General features: G+C 51.0%; 1 protein-coding gene and 1 long non-coding RNA gene across 4 annotated transcripts; both read right to left on the reverse strand.

The window, feature by feature from the left end:
* Nucleotides 1-306: 306 nt before the first annotated feature.
* LOC118934732 (uncharacterized) lies at nucleotides 307-7,788 on the reverse strand. Its single transcript, XR_005033571.2, has 3 exons — nucleotides 7,392-7,788; nucleotides 5,201-5,369; nucleotides 307-543 (listed from the first exon to the last, which is right to left on the reverse strand). It is a non-coding gene; the product is annotated as an uncharacterized LOC118934732 (long non-coding RNA).
* Nucleotides 7,789-11,511: 3,723 nt separating this feature from the next.
* On the reverse strand, nucleotides 11,512-17,837 carry ORMDL3 (ORMDL sphingolipid biosynthesis regulator 3). 3 transcript variants are annotated; one of them, XM_036930456.2, is made up of 5 exons: nucleotides 17,696-17,819; nucleotides 17,176-17,258; nucleotides 14,278-14,472; nucleotides 13,519-13,670; nucleotides 11,512-13,094 (listed from the first exon to the last, which is right to left on the reverse strand). In XM_036930456.2, exons 3-5 carry the CDS (start codon nucleotides 14,449-14,451, stop codon nucleotides 12,959-12,961), a joined length of 462 nt encoding a protein of 153 aa, XP_036786351.1. In that variant the 5' UTR covers nucleotides 14,452-14,472; nucleotides 17,176-17,258; nucleotides 17,696-17,819; the 3' UTR covers nucleotides 11,512-12,958. The 3 variants fall into 3 exon arrangements, with proteins under 3 accessions (XP_036786351.1, XP_036786350.1, XP_036786352.1); XM_036930455.2 differs by lacking the exon at nucleotides 17,176-17,258 and having other exon boundaries at nucleotides 17,696-17,837; XM_036930457.2 differs by lacking the exon at nucleotides 17,176-17,258 and having other exon boundaries at nucleotides 14,278-14,469; nucleotides 17,696-17,807.
* Nucleotides 17,838-17,870: the final 33 nt, after the last annotated feature.

Below are 17,870 nucleotides of genomic sequence, written 5' to 3' on the forward strand. Positions count from 1 at the left end.
CAATAAATATGAGAGACGCCCTCACAAACAAAACAAAACAAAACAAAACAAAAACAACAACAGCAAATATATATATATATATACACACACTTCCAAATAAATAAGTAACCGGGATGTAATGTATAGCATAAGGAATATAGTCAAAATATTCAAAATATTGTAACAACTTGGTATGGTGATAGCTGGTACCTAGAATTATCATGTATATAAATGTTGAATCACTGTGTTGTACACCTGAAACTAATGTAATACTGCGTGTCAACTACCCTTCAATAAAAAATAATTATCCAGAAAAAAAAAAAAGATATTGTTCTGGTGATGGGGGGTACAGGTGAGGAAGGACTAGGGAGGAGAGTACCCAGAGGCTTGTGGGGAGAACGGTTAAAGAGCTAACATACAGTTAGGAGGACACAAAGCCAGGCTTCTCACCCAACTGCAGCAGGATGGAGGCAGCAACATAAGGGCACAGAGAATTCGTGCTTCAGGGTCACAGCCCACATCATGGGGCTGCTCAACCCAGTTCTGTTCCAGGAGAGCCTCCACCTGGAAGGAAACCCACCAGACTGTAAACGCTAAGAATAAAGAACTACACCAGAAATGGCAAATATTTGGCCATATTCCTTAATCCTGAGCCCACAGCAGATTAAGTAATCCATCATGGCACTCTTTCCTATGGAGCCGGGCAAGCCTCATACTTTCTTCTGGAGACCACATTTCTGTATCTCCTCTTCTAATCTTTCTCTGTTAAAATGAAGCATCCTTATCCCCAGACATCTACTATCATCGCCTGCCATTCACCCCACTTTCATCTCCCCAGCTCACCCCAAGTCTAACACCAACCCCAAATTCTCCTCCACCTCCAGGAAATCAAAGCTTATTTAGTCCTTGCCATTCAAAGTGGTCTTTGGACCACCCCAGGAGTAGTAGAGGAAGTTAGAGGAGTGGTTCTCAGCCTTGACTGTGCATGAGAATCACATGGGTAGTGACTAAAAATCCTGATGCCCAGGCCAAACCCCCAGATCAATTAAATCAGAATGTATGGAGGTGGGACTCAGCCACCACTAGTTTTAAAGTTCCTTAGGTGATGTCTACAGATAACTAGTGTGAACCAGCGTATTTAGAGGAGATACAACCTCTGTAGATTAAAGCTGAAACCTGCTTTGGTCACCACCCTACCCTTTTTTCCCCAACCTCCCCCCTCACCCACATAGATGCAGCTACCCTACCTGAGCTGTGGTCCTTGAGACCAAAGTGGGTGCAGCCACCCTGAACACAGCTGGCTCCCATTCTTACCTAAGCAAGATGAACCACCATCCTCCTCTGTAAAGAGGAAAAATAAACTCAGACAGTCTTCAGGTAACCTCTAGCCCCCTATGGACATTCTCTTCCCAGAGAGGGAAGTTTTCATTCCTGGATTCTGAGCCCTCACTGCCCATATCAGGGAACGTGCACCCTCATCATTGTGTAAATGACAAAGCACTATATATTTGCAGACCTCTTCCCACAACCTCAGAGATAGGCAGCCATGGGATTATGCCTAGATGATCAAAGAACGGAAGCCAGAGAGAATGCAAAATATGCCCTCAGTCACTCAGCAAATTTGGGTCAGAGCAGGGACTGGAATCTAACTCCTGACTCCTCTGTTATGCTGCTTTAGAATGACAGATTAACAGCTAGCAAGACCTTGCCAGGACTGAATCTCTAACTTCTACAACTTCCAGGAGTGTCTTAAGTTTTTCTACCACATCTAGACCACTCTCTATCCCTTCCCAAGGCCTCTTAGACAGTACAACACTTCTAGGATCCAGAGAAAGACTGAAATTCCAGAAGAAACCACATTCAGAATCATAAGGATCTTCTAGTCTAACCCATTCATTTTCAAGTCCAGAAAACTATTGCTCCAGAGGCTACAGAGCTATTGGGTGGCAGAGCCAAGACTCCCATTCCAGTGCTCCTTTTACAGCAAGGGCTATCCTGTGAGAACCAGCCAGGTAATTCAGTTGCACTTCCAAGGCCAGTAAAACTTCAGTTAGGGCTATGTCCCCAGGATCCAGCACACTGACCCAGACAAAGCAAGTCAAAGTTGTTGGAGCCTAGAAACCCTAGGTCGACATGCAATCCAACCTGCTCCTCCAACAGGCGGATTTTTCTCCTGCCCTTGCTGCAGTTCCCCCACCCCCAGGTGCACCCTGTTGCATTCTTAGCCCTAGTAACTCTATAATTCCAGGCCATCTATTATCCTTGCTCATTCTGTAATGAAGAACAGGAGGCCCAGAAGCTTACTCACCCTCTGGAAAGGATTTTGTTTTGCCTGAGAAACAAATATCTAAACTAGTACCAAAAAAAAAAAAAAAGAGAGAAAGAGAGACCAGTTACAAGACCAATTCTCGTGCTGTTAAATTCATCTTTCTAGTCTCTCCCTAATCCTCACACCTTGCCTCCACCAAAAAAGAAAAAATCCCGGGAGATGGGAATTAATACCTCTGGACCAGCATTAGTGTGCTGGTGGGGCAAATCATGTGTCAGCGGTGTCTGAGCAAAGAGCCTCAGTCCTTCCTCCCAGTCCTGAACGCCCCTCTTCCTTGGATCTGCCCTCCGCCTTCCAGCTCGAAGGACCCCTCCCGGCCGACAAGGGCCTGGCTGATCTGACCCCGCCCAGCTCGTGTGTCTGGGCCCCCTGCCCGTCCTCCCCCCACCAGGCCTTGCTTACTTATCCTCTCCGTGTTGGGGAAGATAAGCTGCTTTACTCCGCATCCAGATCTCCTTGAGCGATCTTGCCAGCAACTTGGCCTTCTTATGGCTTCTCAGTAAAGTCATCACTGAGTGTGGCACCACTAAATCCCTCCCATTCCTGTCTAGTGATGCAGCTCCTAGGAGGCAGGAGGGCCGGAGCCACAGTGCCTGGAACAAAACAAGTCTTCACTAAACATTTGTTGAATGAACAGTGGAAACAACATGAGTTTTGGGGTCAGGCGGGTTAAAATTTCAGCTCTGCTAATGTTTTTAGCTATAAAACAGGCTCATCTACTGACCCTCTTTGAGCCTCAATTTTCATCTGTAAAATGGGGACTCCCAGGATTGTTCAGGAGATGAGGCAGGATAACTACATAAAGCATCTAGAACCAAAGGACAGAGCCCAGGCTGGCACCCCCGGCCTGCAGTGGGTGGGCCACGGCTGGCCCTGCCTCCCGGATCCTAACCTTGGCTTCATAGCCGAGACTGATGAGCTCCATCAGCCTCTGATAGAAATGGTGCCCCTCACTTCTCAGGGTTTGCTCCTTTGCTGCTTCTGGAGTTTCTGTCACCAGAGACAGATCTTTTCTCATTGTCTGAACTGACTGTAATGAAGTGGGTAGTTTTCAACTTCCTGGAGGGAGTGGACGGAGCACTGGGAGTTCTGGATCTCAGGGGTGCCACCTCCCAGTGACATTTCTCCCTCTCCACCAGCTAGTTCCTATTTGAGATTAAGTGCTTCTGGGCAGGAAAACCAAGGAACACATGCCCCCACTGCAGCTTCCATTACCTACTGTGGGGGCAAAGGGATGTGAAGTCAGAAGGGAACACGTTAGCATTTGTAGAAGATTACAATGTGCCAGCACCGAGATACCTCACATGTCATTTCATGTGATCCCCACCACCTATGATGTAGGTAGAACTGCATCTATTTTTCATACAAGGAAACTGAGGCTCAGAGACAGGTCGTGAATGGTACGAGGTCACAGCTAATAACTGTAGAGCTGGGATTCCAACCATGGTCTGTATTGAGTTCAAACAACATGCCTTACCCTTGGGACTGAGATAGGCATCTGCCCAGCCTACAACACCGTCTTCTCTGAGAAGGGGCTCCAGCTCCTCACACTGGTTCCTGGGGCTGGCCGAGTTGTCCATCCTTAGGCTCCAGGAGGCATCTCTGATTCCATAAGGCAATTCATTTTGTGACTAAAACAGCCTGATGGAACTTCTGGGATTTGCAACCAAAAGACCATCAAGGAAGACCTACATCCTTGCCTCTGCTGACCTTCCTCTACACATCAGTGCCCTTCCCTCCAGCTTTATATACACACACCACAAGCCTCAACCTGGAAACAAGCATTCTAGGAAATACTGAGCTCCCTTAGAAAAACTCCAAACACCCCTCCCTAGCAGTACTGGGGTGGGGAGGGGTAGTTCAAAGGACCAGTAAACTTTCACTGTCAGCCTTTCAGTTTTTAACTAAAAAGGAAAATAAAAGACACCCACCCCACCCCACTCAAGGAGGGCTATCCCAGGAGAACAGGGTGGGCCGGTTCTCCTGAGCTGCTCCACACTTTACAACGATCCCAGCCAGGGAAGGAAACAACAACCCCACCAGAAAAGAAAAACTCCTGGGAGAGAGATGGGAAGAGGGGGGAGGCTGGTGATGCCCCTTTAAGTCCACTGGAAGCACCATACCCTCAGCTATCAAGACCTCTGTGGCACTTGATTAGTGGGCCCTGAAACATTAGTGTTATACACATAGGACTGAGTTCAAGCACTCAGAAAAATGCATTCTGGAACTGATAGAAATGTGACAGAACTGGAAGTAGTGCTTGAACTCAGTCCTGTGTGTGTGACACTAATGTTTCAGGGCCCATTCGTGTCTTGAGCACTGTCAACGCCACCCTGGTGGGGTGGGGTGATGGCACTTTCTGTGCAAGAAATGTTCTACAGGGGTGCTTTGATTTCATTGGGCCTCACTTCAGTTCTCTTACTGAGTACCTACTGTGTGCTAGGGATAAAAATACAGAAAGGATAGTAAAGTCAGCCTCTGGTCACAAGTTGAGGGAGAGGAACATGGAAACCCTGGCTTGCCACAAGGCAGAGTGAAACAAGCATGAAATACAGATTTGGGCAACTCAGTATGAGAGAACAGGGAGGGGGGGCCTCTTAAAGCCAGCAGGTTTTGGTCCAAGCCAGAGTAATCAACCATCCTGGGAGTCAGCAGGGATGTGAGTGAACTGGTGTCAGAAGGTTTCCTGGAGGCTGATCCTGGAAGAATGAGGCGGCTTCCTGAAAGTGGAGAGAAGGAAGTGTGCCTGACTAAGGGAGTGGGTTGGGGGAGTGCTGGAGGTAGGGAGTGAGAGGCTACACCTGTCAGAGCACCCCCACTGCAGATGCCCATGGGGCCCCAAATGGGCTTCTCTCTCTCTCCATTCTCACTGCTGCCCACCTCTAGCCTCACCTGTTGTCAAGGGAATCCAGATACTATTGGGGTATCCAGTACTCCAGTATCTTGATTCTCTGCTCCCCAGACCTTTGGAAGTTCCCTTCAATTGTTATTTCTTTTGGTAATTGCACTTTCAAACTTCCCTTTGAGTCTACCACATCAACTTGGAACTCAGCATTTGGACCTGGGAAGAGAAAGGTGAAGGTCACACTGAGGCCGACCCAAAAGATCTCTCTACAGAAACCCCTTCCTGGAGCAGCCCCTCCTGGGCTCTCCTCCGCAGTCCCTTCCCTCCTGAGGAAGTCCTCCAGCTGTGGATCTCCAGGAAACGCTGTTCTCGCCAGGAGTCTCAGCAGTCACACGATCCCGGGTTTGAACCTGCTCTGCCGTTTGCTTACCAAAAGACCTTGGATAAATTGATTAACCTCTCTGAATCTGTTTCCTCATCTATCGAAGGAGAATATTAATAGTATCTATTTCCAGTGACTGAGAAAATAAAATAATGCAGTTAAGCATTAGCAAAGTGCCTGGCACACATACACACACACTAAATGCTGAATAAATGTGAGCTAGTCCTATTTAACTATTTGAGAGGCTTAAATGAGATAAGGCTAAGTAAAGCTAAAGAATTAGGAGCTCCTGCCAATTAGGAAAAAAGAATTAAGCAGAGATCCATCTCTGGTGTTTGTGTAAACCATGCAGATGTAAAATGAGGCAATGCTGGGAAGTTGCCTATGCACGGGGACGCTGCCCGGACTGATGAGGTGCTTTCATGAGGGCCTTGATTCCACGTCAGCTGCTGCTGCCCCGGAGTTAGAGGAGCCCGTGTGGAGATGCCGCCAGGCTGAGTGCCTGTCTCTCAGACCTCCCAGGTATGAACCTACAGAGGAGAGAGAGCTTCTACTGCTAGGCTTTGGGGATGGGGCTGCATTTCCAGAGAAAAACGCATTCTGGAACTGACAGAAATGTGACAGAATTGGCAGCAGTACTTGAACTCAGTCCTGTGTGTGTGACACTAATGTTTCAGGGCCCATTTGTGTCTTGAGCACTGTCAAAGTGAGTGTATTTTATCAGGGAGAAAAGAAAAATCAAGCCTATGCCAACAAAGAGTATAGAATGGAGAAGAGGAAAAAGGAGTAACTTTACACTGGAGAAATCTGACAAACACTACCTCAGCCAGGTGACCAAGGTCAACATCAACGACGGTAAGTCATGCTGACAGTATGTGCCCTTGATGTGATGATTAAAATGGCATTTTATATCCCCAAAACCCACTACCTCATTCTAACCATGAGAAAAAAATCAAATTCCAACAGAGACGCATCCTACAATATGCCTGACTGATACTCCTCCCAACAGTCAAGGTCATCAAAAACAAGGAATGTCTGAAATATTGTCACAGCCAAGAGAAGCCTAAGGAAATAAGACTAAAGGTAATGAGGGATCCTGGCACAGAAAAAGGACATTCGGTAAAAAGTAAAACCTAAGATAGTCCGAGTAAAGTAAATTGAAAAAAAAAACAAAAAACCTGTGAATACTTTAACCATAATATCAGCAGTGTACAGTTTAAAAACAAATAATCCACTTGAAAGGGATTCAATTCAAATCATCAATCCATGTCATTCTTAAGGATTTTTTTTTTAAGTTTGATTTTACATTTGCCTCTAAGTTTTTTAAGCAAACAGACTTTCCCTTAAAGGAAGTTAACTGACTTAGTCAATATTTTTTCCCCATATTTACTCTTTGCCCCTGCTCCTGGGGAGTGATACGATCATGGCAAAACGCCTTAGTCCTTGTTTCAAGTTTTTTTCTGTTTTCAGTGAACTGGTTATTTGGCAAGCTGATTTTCTGAGTACTAGCTTTTAGCAGTTGGCTCTTTGGCAATTTGCTTTTCAGAGAATTGACTCAGAATTTTTGAAAAATGCCGATATGAAATTTTCCTCAAGACCCTTGCTTGCTTGATTAAACTCCACTTATGGAAAGGCCTGCCACTGCCAAGTAATCTGAGCCCTGCTCCTGGTCACATAACAGCCATGCCTGGCACACGGCAGGTGCTCTAAAGCTGTTCGGTGGTGTTGTCAGAATTCTTTCCATCTCTTGGTGAGACCCAATGGGCTACAGTAGAGATGTCGGAGCTGTCAAACTCCTTACCAAGAGGCACAAGATATTAAGAGCAGTCTTCAAGTAAGGGTTCAGCAACACTTACTCTGGGGCTTCTGAAACCCAAGAAACCTCAGGAATAGCTGATCTTGGAGGCAGGGGGATGGAATAGACTCCTCTGTAATTCCCTTCACGCTCTTAGGGAGTTCTGCTCACTAACAGCATCCCATTTGGTCATGATCTCCAGGGAACATGAAGGGGTAATAATAATGACCGCCACCAGCAGAATGACTGGGGCTAACTCTTACTGAGTGCTTTTTCTGTGCAGGCACTGTATAAATGACTTACACAATTCATCTTATTTGATTCTTGCAACAGTCTTCTCGAGTTGACAGATGAGGAAACAAACTTAGAGAGATAAAGCAATCCGTCCAGAGGTCACCCAGCTGGTGAGTGAAAGAGCCAGGCTTAGATACCAGATGCCCCTAGCTCTAAAGCCAGCAGCCTTTCTTATCCACTAAGCAAACTGCTTCCATTTATTTATCCATTTAAATGATAAACAAGTAAACACATGGGAGGACCTCAGCTAATTTAAAAGTGAATTATTTACAAAGGGAAAAAAACAAGAAAGGAAGACTATTTAGGAATTGTTTGTGTTCAATAAAAATAAATTTCCACTTAACCCATTGCCTTCTCCCCAAGCAGCTCTTTTGTGCATTTCTTAAATTGATAGGTGTGGAAGTGTACATGCAAATTCCAGTTTCTTTCTTGACTGGTTGACTTGGTTGATAGCAGTGGGGAGTAGAGTCGGGTGAAGGAGTGGGCTAGTCCTCTGGCTGGCCATCTCCACCCACCTCATATTGACCTTGGAGCCCAGAATACAGATTATCAAACAGCCCTTCACCCTCTTCTCTCTCCACTATGTCCTACAAGACAAAGCCTGTCCTGAAGTGCCAGCATCGGAATAAATCTCTTCTTCATAAGACTTAAGCAGTGAAGTCTGTCAGCATCCACAATACTTCTGACAGCAATCGTATCCCCTCCAGCAACCATCTCTTGGCCCACAACTCTTGTGACTTTCTCAAATACACTGGCCACTGTACCTGGGTCAACTGGGAAAAGGAAGTCAATTTCAGTTTGAGGGTGGGGGATATTGGTTCAGGTTTTTTAATCTACCTTTGGTAGCCTGGAAGATCTAAAGGTTCTAGGACAACCGGGACTTTGCCTTCTCTGTTTCTAGAAGGTGAGGTAGTCACTGCACACTAAGGAGGGGTGACCATCACCAACACCAGACTCTCCTCTGCCCCTCATGGAGTTCTCTAGAGGAAAGACAGGGAGCAGTGCTTGCTCCAAACAGGAAGTGAGCCCTATTTCTGCACCCCCCATAACAGAGCTGCCCCTTTGCTCAGAGGGGCCTGAGGGGTGGGAAGGCAGGCCCACCATCTATCTCACAGCCAGACCCCCACCAGTGCTGAGGACAGAAGACCAAGGCCATGGCTTCCAGACCTCATGGTCCCAACCCCAGCTGACGGCTTCTCCCCTCAGCTCTCACTCCTGGGACTCCCTCCCTTTGCTATATTCTCCAAGGCAGTCGGGTGGGTGCTTCTACTGACCATTTCCCAACAAGATGGTGGTAAGTCTGCCTCAGAAGGAAACAGAAAAGAAAAAGGAGGGAATGCAAGAGTAGTTTCAAGCTGGTGCCCTGAACAGCCCCCTACCAGCCGGCCCTGCCCCCTCAGTTTATGGCCACCTTCTGCAGGTCCCCTTACACTTGGTAAAATGAATCCCGAAACCCCACCTGGGGCATCTCCCCTGACCCGTTCTCCCCTTCGCCCTCTGCTGGTCTACAGTCAGCCCCTGTAGCTCTGTCACTCCGTCCTGAAGGACCCTCCACAGGCCTCTCCAGGTCCAGCTGGCACAGCTGCTCCTTCCCCATTTCCATTCAGCAGCTCTGACCCCACCCCACTGGACCCTTCGGGCTCTGTTACCTCCACATCCTTCTCATTCTTTCCCTTTCCATCAGTTACTCTGAAACTCCTTCAAGATCGCTTCCCCTTTCTTCAGGGTCCTTTGCTTCCCTCCTAGGGCCAGGCCTCCCCTCACAAGCTTCCTAGGCTCCAGTTCCCTGTCCCATCTCTGGCCACCTTCCCCTAAGTCCCTTCCGGCTGGCCCAGGCACCTACTCACCCACAGTGCCCCTCTGTCCCTGCTCCCATCATGGTGGCCAGCTCTCAGCTCACCCCCGACCTAGGAGTTCTTCTGGGTGTCTGGGAAGGCAGTGCCCAGGGCCCACGAGCCTATCTCAGTGGCCGCCCACTTCCTTTCTGTCCTCAGCTACTCACCAGAAAAGCAGGTTGTTTGAGAATCCCCTCTGTAAGATCTCTGCACATTCCTGGCTAGTCTCAGGAAGCTCTAATAAAGAAATTGAAAGGAACTAGAAAGCTGAGTAAGGCTAGGTGCCCCACCTCTCAGGCATTTAGATAAGCCACATTATGGCTGGGCTGGAGGCAGATTAAGGCCAGAAGCAAGAAACCCTTCTCTCCTCTTAGGCCCACAGAGCGGGTGGGATATTTTCTATGAATATATACACACACACACACACACACACAATGTGTGTGTGTGTATATATATTCACCTGACATCGATACTAGGTGAGTTTGGACCAGAGAATGGTGCAGAGTGAGGCATAGTGGGCCAGGCAATCCAGTGAGTTTGAAACAAAGAAATAAGAGTATGGGTAAGTACCAATCCAGTACCAGCAGGAAATGGCTATGGCTGTGCCAGTGACATGAGGCCAGAGTGATCTAGCCAGAAGCAGCTATCCTATAAGCCTTATTCCATAAGGCTCTGCTATGGTGGGCAAAACTAAAGACTCAGAGAGCAACAGCAGCTAACACACGTAGGGAAAAGTCTGGGTCAGTAAGGACTCAGCCTCCCTCCCCACCATGCGCTCCTGTGCAGCCCTCTCAGAGAGATGGTACCGAGGTCTTCCCCCACCTCCTTCTCCAGGGAGAAGCCTCCGGCCCCACCCATCAGTCCTCAGAGATGCCCATCTCAGTGAGCCCAGCCTGTCTTCTCATCCATGCCTTCCTCAGTTCCAAAAGAATATTTAAAAAGATGATAGTGGTAGTAACAATAGTAATAGTACTGATATGGCCACCATATATTAAGTATTTGCTACATGACAGGTGTACGAATCCTTACAACAGCCCTAACAGGTGTTAACATTAAACAACAGAAGAAACTGAAGCTCAGGGAAGAAACTTGACAAGGCCACAAAGCTAGAAAGTGGCAGAGCTGGGATTCAAACCCAGACTGTTTTTGATGTGCTCCAGACCCTTCCCATGACTGTGCTCCTGCAGATCCACGGGAGCTGCCAGGGCACTCTCACCCCCAGATATGAACCCAGGTGGCTGCATTTCTCCTCTCGGTCTGTACAGGCCTCACTCAGGGGCGGGCAGAGGGTGGAAAGGGTGGACCTGGGCAAAGATCCTGCACTCCTGACACCCACTCCAAGGACACTGTTGCTGCACCAGGGCCAGAGAAGAGCAGAGGCTGCAGGGGGAGGGTGGGCAGCTCTTCCCTTCTCCCTGGGACTTTGTACCTGTCCCAGAAATTGCACATGGTACTGGACAGAGCATGACCAAAGGCCGGGATCTGAGATAAGGACTTCACTAAAGGACTCCTCCCTCTCCTGGCCATGCCAGACTAAGTCCTGGGGGGCTACCTCTTCCCCTCCCACTCATGGAGGGGAGGAGGAGGCATAAAGATTCCTCTGAAGACTGAAAGGCCACAACACACAGGCCTCAGGCAAGGATCCTTGCACCGGGGGAAGAGAAATGAGAATGGGGGAAGGCATTTGGAGGAAAGGACTTGCCCCCCCTCACGACTCCAGCTTCATTTATGAAGCCAGGGCTGGACTGATGCCCTCCCTGTCTGTGGCACAAACCACCCCCTGCCAGCCCAGCTTGGCTCAGCCAGCCTGTGGAGCCCAGATGTGTAAGTTCTTTCAGGAACAGCCAGGCAAGGTCACAGCGCAGAGTTCTGCTCTCTGGACTGCTGCTGCCTCTGCCCTTCCCTCGCAGCCTGCAGGCATGCTCTGCTGGGGGCAGTAAGAGCAGCAGTCCCAGGCCCCTCCCCTATCCAGGCAGAGGGTCGCAGTGATGCCCCCACACCCCGGCCCCCCTCCCCAGGGCTCTCCAGGAAGCAGAAGCCAGACTCAGGGGAAACAGGACCACACTGTCCTTTATTTGCATTTCTCAGAATACTGTACAAAGGGAGTAAAAATCCTATTCACACTTTGCTTAGAAAGATTTTGAGGTGAAAGTTCCCTATGATACATGGGGTGGGAGTTGGAAGGACTAGGAGGCAGAAAACAGGGCCAGTGAGCTCCCTTCTCTCTCAGGGCCCTGGGAGGGGACACAGACCCTAGTCAGATTAGGGAGGGGAGAGGGCAGCTCCTCTCCAGCCCTGCTTAAGGTCCTGCCCCACCTCTCTTCCCCTAAGACTGAGGAGGCAGTGCCTGCAGGTCACTTCTCTTGCCACTACCCTGCTGAAGCAGAGACCATGCAGGACTCTGGCCCACCAACCCTGTTTGGGGATGGCCTCACAGTCCCACATACGCATGCCAAACGAGAGGTCCTACACCAGGAGGTTAAGAGGTAAAGGGCTGTGGAAGGACTCCACCATTCATTTCTGCCCCAGTTTCCCCCATGCCCCTTGCGCCACTGCAGAAAGCAATGTCAAACTGGACCTGTGCTTATGATGACTCATGGGCCTCTTCCACCCATCTCCACCCCCTCATGCCAACCTAGAAGCCTCAAACCCACAGCAGCCTCCCCTCCTATTACATCACTATGCTGTGCATAAATTAACTCTCCAAGCCTGCTCCCTCCCTGACCACTTCTCAAAGGAAGATACTGGGTCTAGCTTCTGTCCCCACCTTCCTACCCTTACACCACCCTCTGCTTTGTGGCCTCCTTCTTCTAAGTCTCAATTCACCATCCCTGCTCCTACCCCCACCCTCACCCCCACAATAGGGCCAGAATGGCAGTGGCCCTGGCCCCCTCACCTCTGGGACCAGCCCCCTTACCATTCCCACCCAGTACCCAGGGTGAGCTGTAGGGATACTGCCAAAAGCGTAAATCTTGGGTAGACCGGTTCTCTACCCAGAGGGATGAGGCGCCATCACGCACTTGGTTTCATCCATACAAGCACACATTGAGTGTCACGTGAAAGACTTGAGGATTAAAGTGAAACAATCTAGAAGCTGTACCGTCCCCTCTGCTCCCCTTGCCGGGGTTAAAGTGCTTTAGCAGTCTGAGGATGAACAAGTGCACAGGGATTCCCCTGGCCTCCTGTCCCAGCCTCACAGGTCTGTATTCAGCCCAGGAGCTCAGCCCATTCCATGACCACCCCCGCAGTCTCTACCCAAAGGCAAAAGGAAAAGATCAAAAAAATCAGAAGGGATCAGAGCCCCCGGCGGGGGAGAGGCCCACCCCAACCCCACTATAAGCTACTTCCAGTCGGCTACTGGGGGAAGTGGGGAGGGACACTAGGGCCTGCGGCTCAACCCCCATCCCTGGCAGTATCCAGAGGGTCCTTCCGTCTTCAGCATCACAGCGCAGGCTTCCAACCCTCCCCTGCCCTCCTGGGCGGGGATGGGGCTGCACTCTCAGTACTTATTGATTCCAAAAATCCGGACTCCATGGAGCTGGGGCAGCTTGGGGATGAGCACGCTCATCAGGGACACGGTGTTGAGGATGAAATGGATCTGGTCGTACTTGGTATAGAAGCTGGTGAGGAAGTACCTGGGTGGGGAAGGTCAGAGAGAGGTTTAAGACTCTGTCAGGAGGATCCCTTCCTCCCTCACTCCCTAGGTGGGGAGAGGCAGCCAGGTAGTTACGGGACAGACCCCCAGAACAGAAGTAGGGTGGCAAGATCTCACCGGCTAAAGAGGTCCCTCCCGATCCAGTCCCCTTGCTTTACCCCAGGCCTGGGGGCCTACCTCACTGGCAGGCAGGAAGCCCCATTTGAGAAAACACTGGGCCAGGGAGGTACAAGGCCCAAGCCCTGCATAAAACCCAGAGATATTCCAACTTCCTTCCTCTGCTCATTTCTATGCCAAAAAAGTAGCAGAGCCAGAGCTGAGGAAGGGTTTAAGCCTTGTGGGGCCCCAGCGTCCCCCAGGTCTTGGCCTGCCTGCTGGCACCCTCCTCTACCCAAGGCACTCACAGAACGATGGGTGTGATGGTCAAGAATTTCCGAGATGCAGTGAACTGGACCCCGTAGTCCATCTGCTCCCAGTGAGTTAACAACCTCGCCTTGCCCTGGTCCGGGGTCTCAAAGGGTGTCCCTTTCACCGTGTGCAGGAAGATGTACATACCCTGGAGGGAAGAGCCTTCATTAGAGGACACAAAACGCCAAAGGCTTTCCAGCTCAGCTCCTCCACCACAGCAAGAGAAGTGGGCTCAGGGTGCCTGGCAGCTTCCCTCTGTTGGGCATGGGGACATGGGCTGGAGGTCAGGATGGAGCAGGGGAGAGCCTGGCAGGAGGATAAGGGGACCCACTAGGTGAGAGGCCCCTGCGTGCCCACTAAGAAAGTAGCAAGCGGGTGGTGAGAGAGCATAAAGGGGCAAAAACAGAAATGGTTTGATATCCGAGCTTGGGAATGAGGCATTTCTGCTCCAGGCTAGGCACCTGGGTCCTGGGGACTCTTTGGCACCCTTACTTCAGCTCTCAGTGGCCCACCCTTCCAGGTCCAAAAGCCACCCCATCCTGAGATGTGGACAAATCTGCAGATTTTATCCGTCTTATCAGCTAAACCCAGAATGGGGAGTAGGACAGAAATGAAAGCTGGGTCTGGGTTCTGGGAACAGATGTTGTCAGCATGTCACCCTGATATCTGGTCCATGTCTGGGGGGTGCCCCCCACTCCTCTGCCCCACCAAAGAGCAGCCCACACGGTTGGGGCAGGCAGCAGGCAGGCCCTCACCATGTTGTGGATGAGGTTGGTAAGGGTCCAGACGACAGGGACGCTCACGAAGGGGATGCTGAGCAGCACTACATGAAGAAGGCCGATGGCCAGCACATAGGAGAGCCAGATGCCGCGGCTGTTCATCACCCGCGTGTTGGGGTTCACCTCACTGTGCGCTGTGCCCACATTCATCCTGCTGCCCCTTTCCTACTGCTGTTTGGCAGACAAGCAGCACAGGTGAGACAGGTCACACCACTTTCCCTCCCCCCTCACACCCTCCAAATCTTACAGGCAGGGAGTGCTCTCCCTGCAATTCTATTGTTTTGATTCTCAAGTAACGAGGCCAGAGAAAGTCCATGTGCACTTAAGTCTATTCAAATTTCCCACTGCTGGGTTGGGATGAAAACCAGGCTGCCCCATCCCATCATCCAAGCAGGAAAGTGCCCCTCCAGGCACTGAGACTCCCTGGGGAGGGACAGCTCATCAACAGGTATCCAATTCCCAGCAAAGAGACCACCGCCCATGCCCCATTCTCATCCTCCAGAGCATTTGCCTGAGGGCAATGCTCCATTCTCATCCTCCAGAGCAAAGCCCAGAGGAGCGGAGAAGAGGCCTGTCCTCCTGGAATCATTCAGCGTAACCTCTGCTGGACTGTCTGGCTGAGGGCCTGATATGAGACATCTCCCACCCCTGAGCACCATGCCCTCACCAGACAGAAGGAAAAAGGAGGGGGAAAGGGGCTTTGAGAACAGAGGGCAGTGAATGAAGTATTTGGAGGTCATTGCTTCTACCCATCAACCCTAATTCTCCAATCCCAAGGCTCCCCCAAACCTGACCCAGGAGAACTGACAGGGTAGAAAGGGGGAGGGAGGAAAGAAAAGAGAAAGCAGTAGAGTAGGGACAACCTTTGCCCAGATCTGGAAGCCTCCTCCTTGGTGACACATCTATCCATAAGTTTTATCCATTTGGCTGCCACTCAGGCTAACCCTCTTTGATGCCAAACCACCCTCTGGTGAGGTGAGGACAGAGGACATGGCCAACATCCACAGCTCCCACGGTTAACTGGAACCCAAATCAACATACCCCTCCCAAGGACACAAAATCCCATCTGCAGCCCTTTCCTCTCTGACCCACCCATCATTATCTCAGCCTCCTTTCCCAGTAGTTGTTTCCAAGTGTAAGTTAGCAGCATGGCCTCCTTTGCCCAGCTCCAATGGTGGAAGCCCTGCAACAGGATGAGGCAGGGCTGCCCTTGATGCCTAGGGAACAATGCAACCCAGCTGTATTCCTGGATTCAGGTAATGAAGGGAATGGGCATCCCCTTGTCCAGAGCTCAGCTGTCCCCAGATCCCTGAGGGCTCTGTGACCAGCAGGGGGTGGGAACAGATGGTGCCTTTATACTGGTACACCTCCCTAACTGAGGGGAGATCCTGCCTGATAAAAACCCTAAGGTCATCACTACGGTAATAGCGTCATCTTTCCTGGGGATGCAGAAAAGGGTCCCAGATGGGGTTATCATGAAAGTACCTCCCTCAGCCTGCTTCAATGAACCCCCTCAGGCTCAACTGCTATCTATCTCTGGCTGGGATCACGATCATGCCTGAGAAGGAACCAGAATTCTCAAGGATCAGTTCCTTACTTTCAGGATAATGACAACAAGTTTCCTCTTCTCATACAATTCCAAGCTTAAGAGATCTCAAGAAAAACATGACCCACAACACACCTTCCCAACACACAAACATATGTGAGATGGTCCAGGGCACATCCGAGAAGAAGTGATGGTCCTGGAGCACATCAGCTGAGCCCTTTAGGCTGGATAATTGGGCTTAAAAGAAACCCAAGGAACTAGAATACTGGACTGGCTCAGTTGTTTACCTTCCCAGAGCCTTGGGACTTCAGTTACCCTAACACTGCTCCTGGGACACCTACACCTGGCAGAGGGAGAGATGGGTGGTGAGATGACTAGCAACAGAGGGCTCTGAAGGACATACTACTGACTAAGGAGAGAGAAGGTTCCCCAGGTCTGACCAACTGCTGCCCCTCCCCACTTCTCCCTAACCCACACGGATGTAGGAGTAGAGTTCCTCTAGCCCTGCCTGCTATTTTGTCAGGGAGTGCCAAGAGCCTCACTAAATCCCAGATCACCCTACACTCCTTTTTGGCTGAAACAGGGAATCCAATGAAGCCTGATGAGTCCAGGAGGAGGCTAAACCTAGGACCTAATGGATACCTAAGGACACTTCTTCCTGGAGCCTGAACACCAGCTGCCCTGACTGTAGAAATCCAAGGAGACCCTCCACCCCCAAAAAACAGAAAAGACCAATAAACTAAGAAAAAGATTGGCAACCAGGAAGCATTCGAGACTTTTGTGTGACTAAACATATCACTTCCATTAGTAAAAATAACCAGTTGCCCCCCCCCCCAACCAGAAGGGGAGACATGGAGAGAAGAAGCTTGCAGAGGTAGAGTAGGTTCACAGCAGTTGAGGCTGAAAAGTTCTGCTGCCATAGTTGGCAGGTGGCTGCCCATGCCAGTCGCTGATGTGGTTTCACAACCTGCCTCAAACCAGAGCCTGCAGCAACTCTGTTGTGTTAACTACTTTCTTGCTGATAACTCTTTTCTACTCGTTCCCTCTCTTCCCCGCTGGCTCCACACACAAATATCCGTGCCCAGCCTGTCTGTCAGACACCTAAGCCAAGACCACAGTGCGCCCCAGGGCAGCTGCCAGTGGAGCACTTCCCATTCCCTCCTGCAAGTAAGGACAGCTGTTTAAGAAGCAAACCTTTGCCTTCTGGGTAAGTAGCACAAAACAGCCAAGCTTGCAACCTAGGCCCCAACGGGGAGTCCCTGACAGCGCGCCACAATGCCATTTTCATTCTTGCCCACCCTTTTACCCGCAGGACCAGAGTTCCTTACCTCTCAGCTCTGGCCCTGCCTCCTGAACTCGGGAGGGCCGCGGGAATAGAAAGACGGCGAGTACCGGGCGAACCCCGACTAGCCTTGGGAGAAGGCGAAGCAAGGAGGCAGTCGTCACTATTGTTGGAGTTTTCTGAGCGGGACCTCCAGCCGAAGGGAGGGGCCTCCCGCTCCGCTCTCCAGCCTGGGACCTGGCACTCGGAGCCTGGCCCGGTACGGAGCCCCACCCCCACCTCCATGAGTTCACTCATCCCTGGAGGCTGCCAAACCTTTATCCCCGAAGCCTGGCCACTCCCCGCCCACCACCAGCCCGAGAGCTCCTCCCCGACACCCCTTCCCCGGCCTTGCATCCCCACTTCCCGCCCTGGGCATCCCCTCGGCTGATGCACTCCTCCCCCGCCTCGCTCACCCTGCCCCGGCCCCCTCCAGCCGGGGGCGCCTCCTCAGCAGCCCCCACTTCCTTTCTCGCCCCGTCTCTAGCCCCAAGAGGCTCCCGGCTCGACGACCTGTCTGGACTCACTGTGCAGGGCCGGGGGTCGAAGGCCCGGGAGGGGTGCCCAGGGTTGGGGGCCTCGGCTGCTCCAGCAGCTGGAACAACGCGCGGAGACAGCCACCCCGCTGGCAGGTCCGGCCGAATCAGCGCGCGCCGGCCCCCGCGACGTCACCGCACAGCGCCGGCCCCCCCAATACCTCCT

Source organism: Manis pentadactyla, chromosome 4 (assembly GCF_030020395.1).
Source record: "Manis pentadactyla isolate mManPen7 chromosome 4, mManPen7.hap1, whole genome shotgun sequence".
In the NCBI taxonomy this organism is placed as follows: Eukaryota; Metazoa; Chordata; class Mammalia; order Pholidota; family Manidae; genus Manis; species Manis pentadactyla.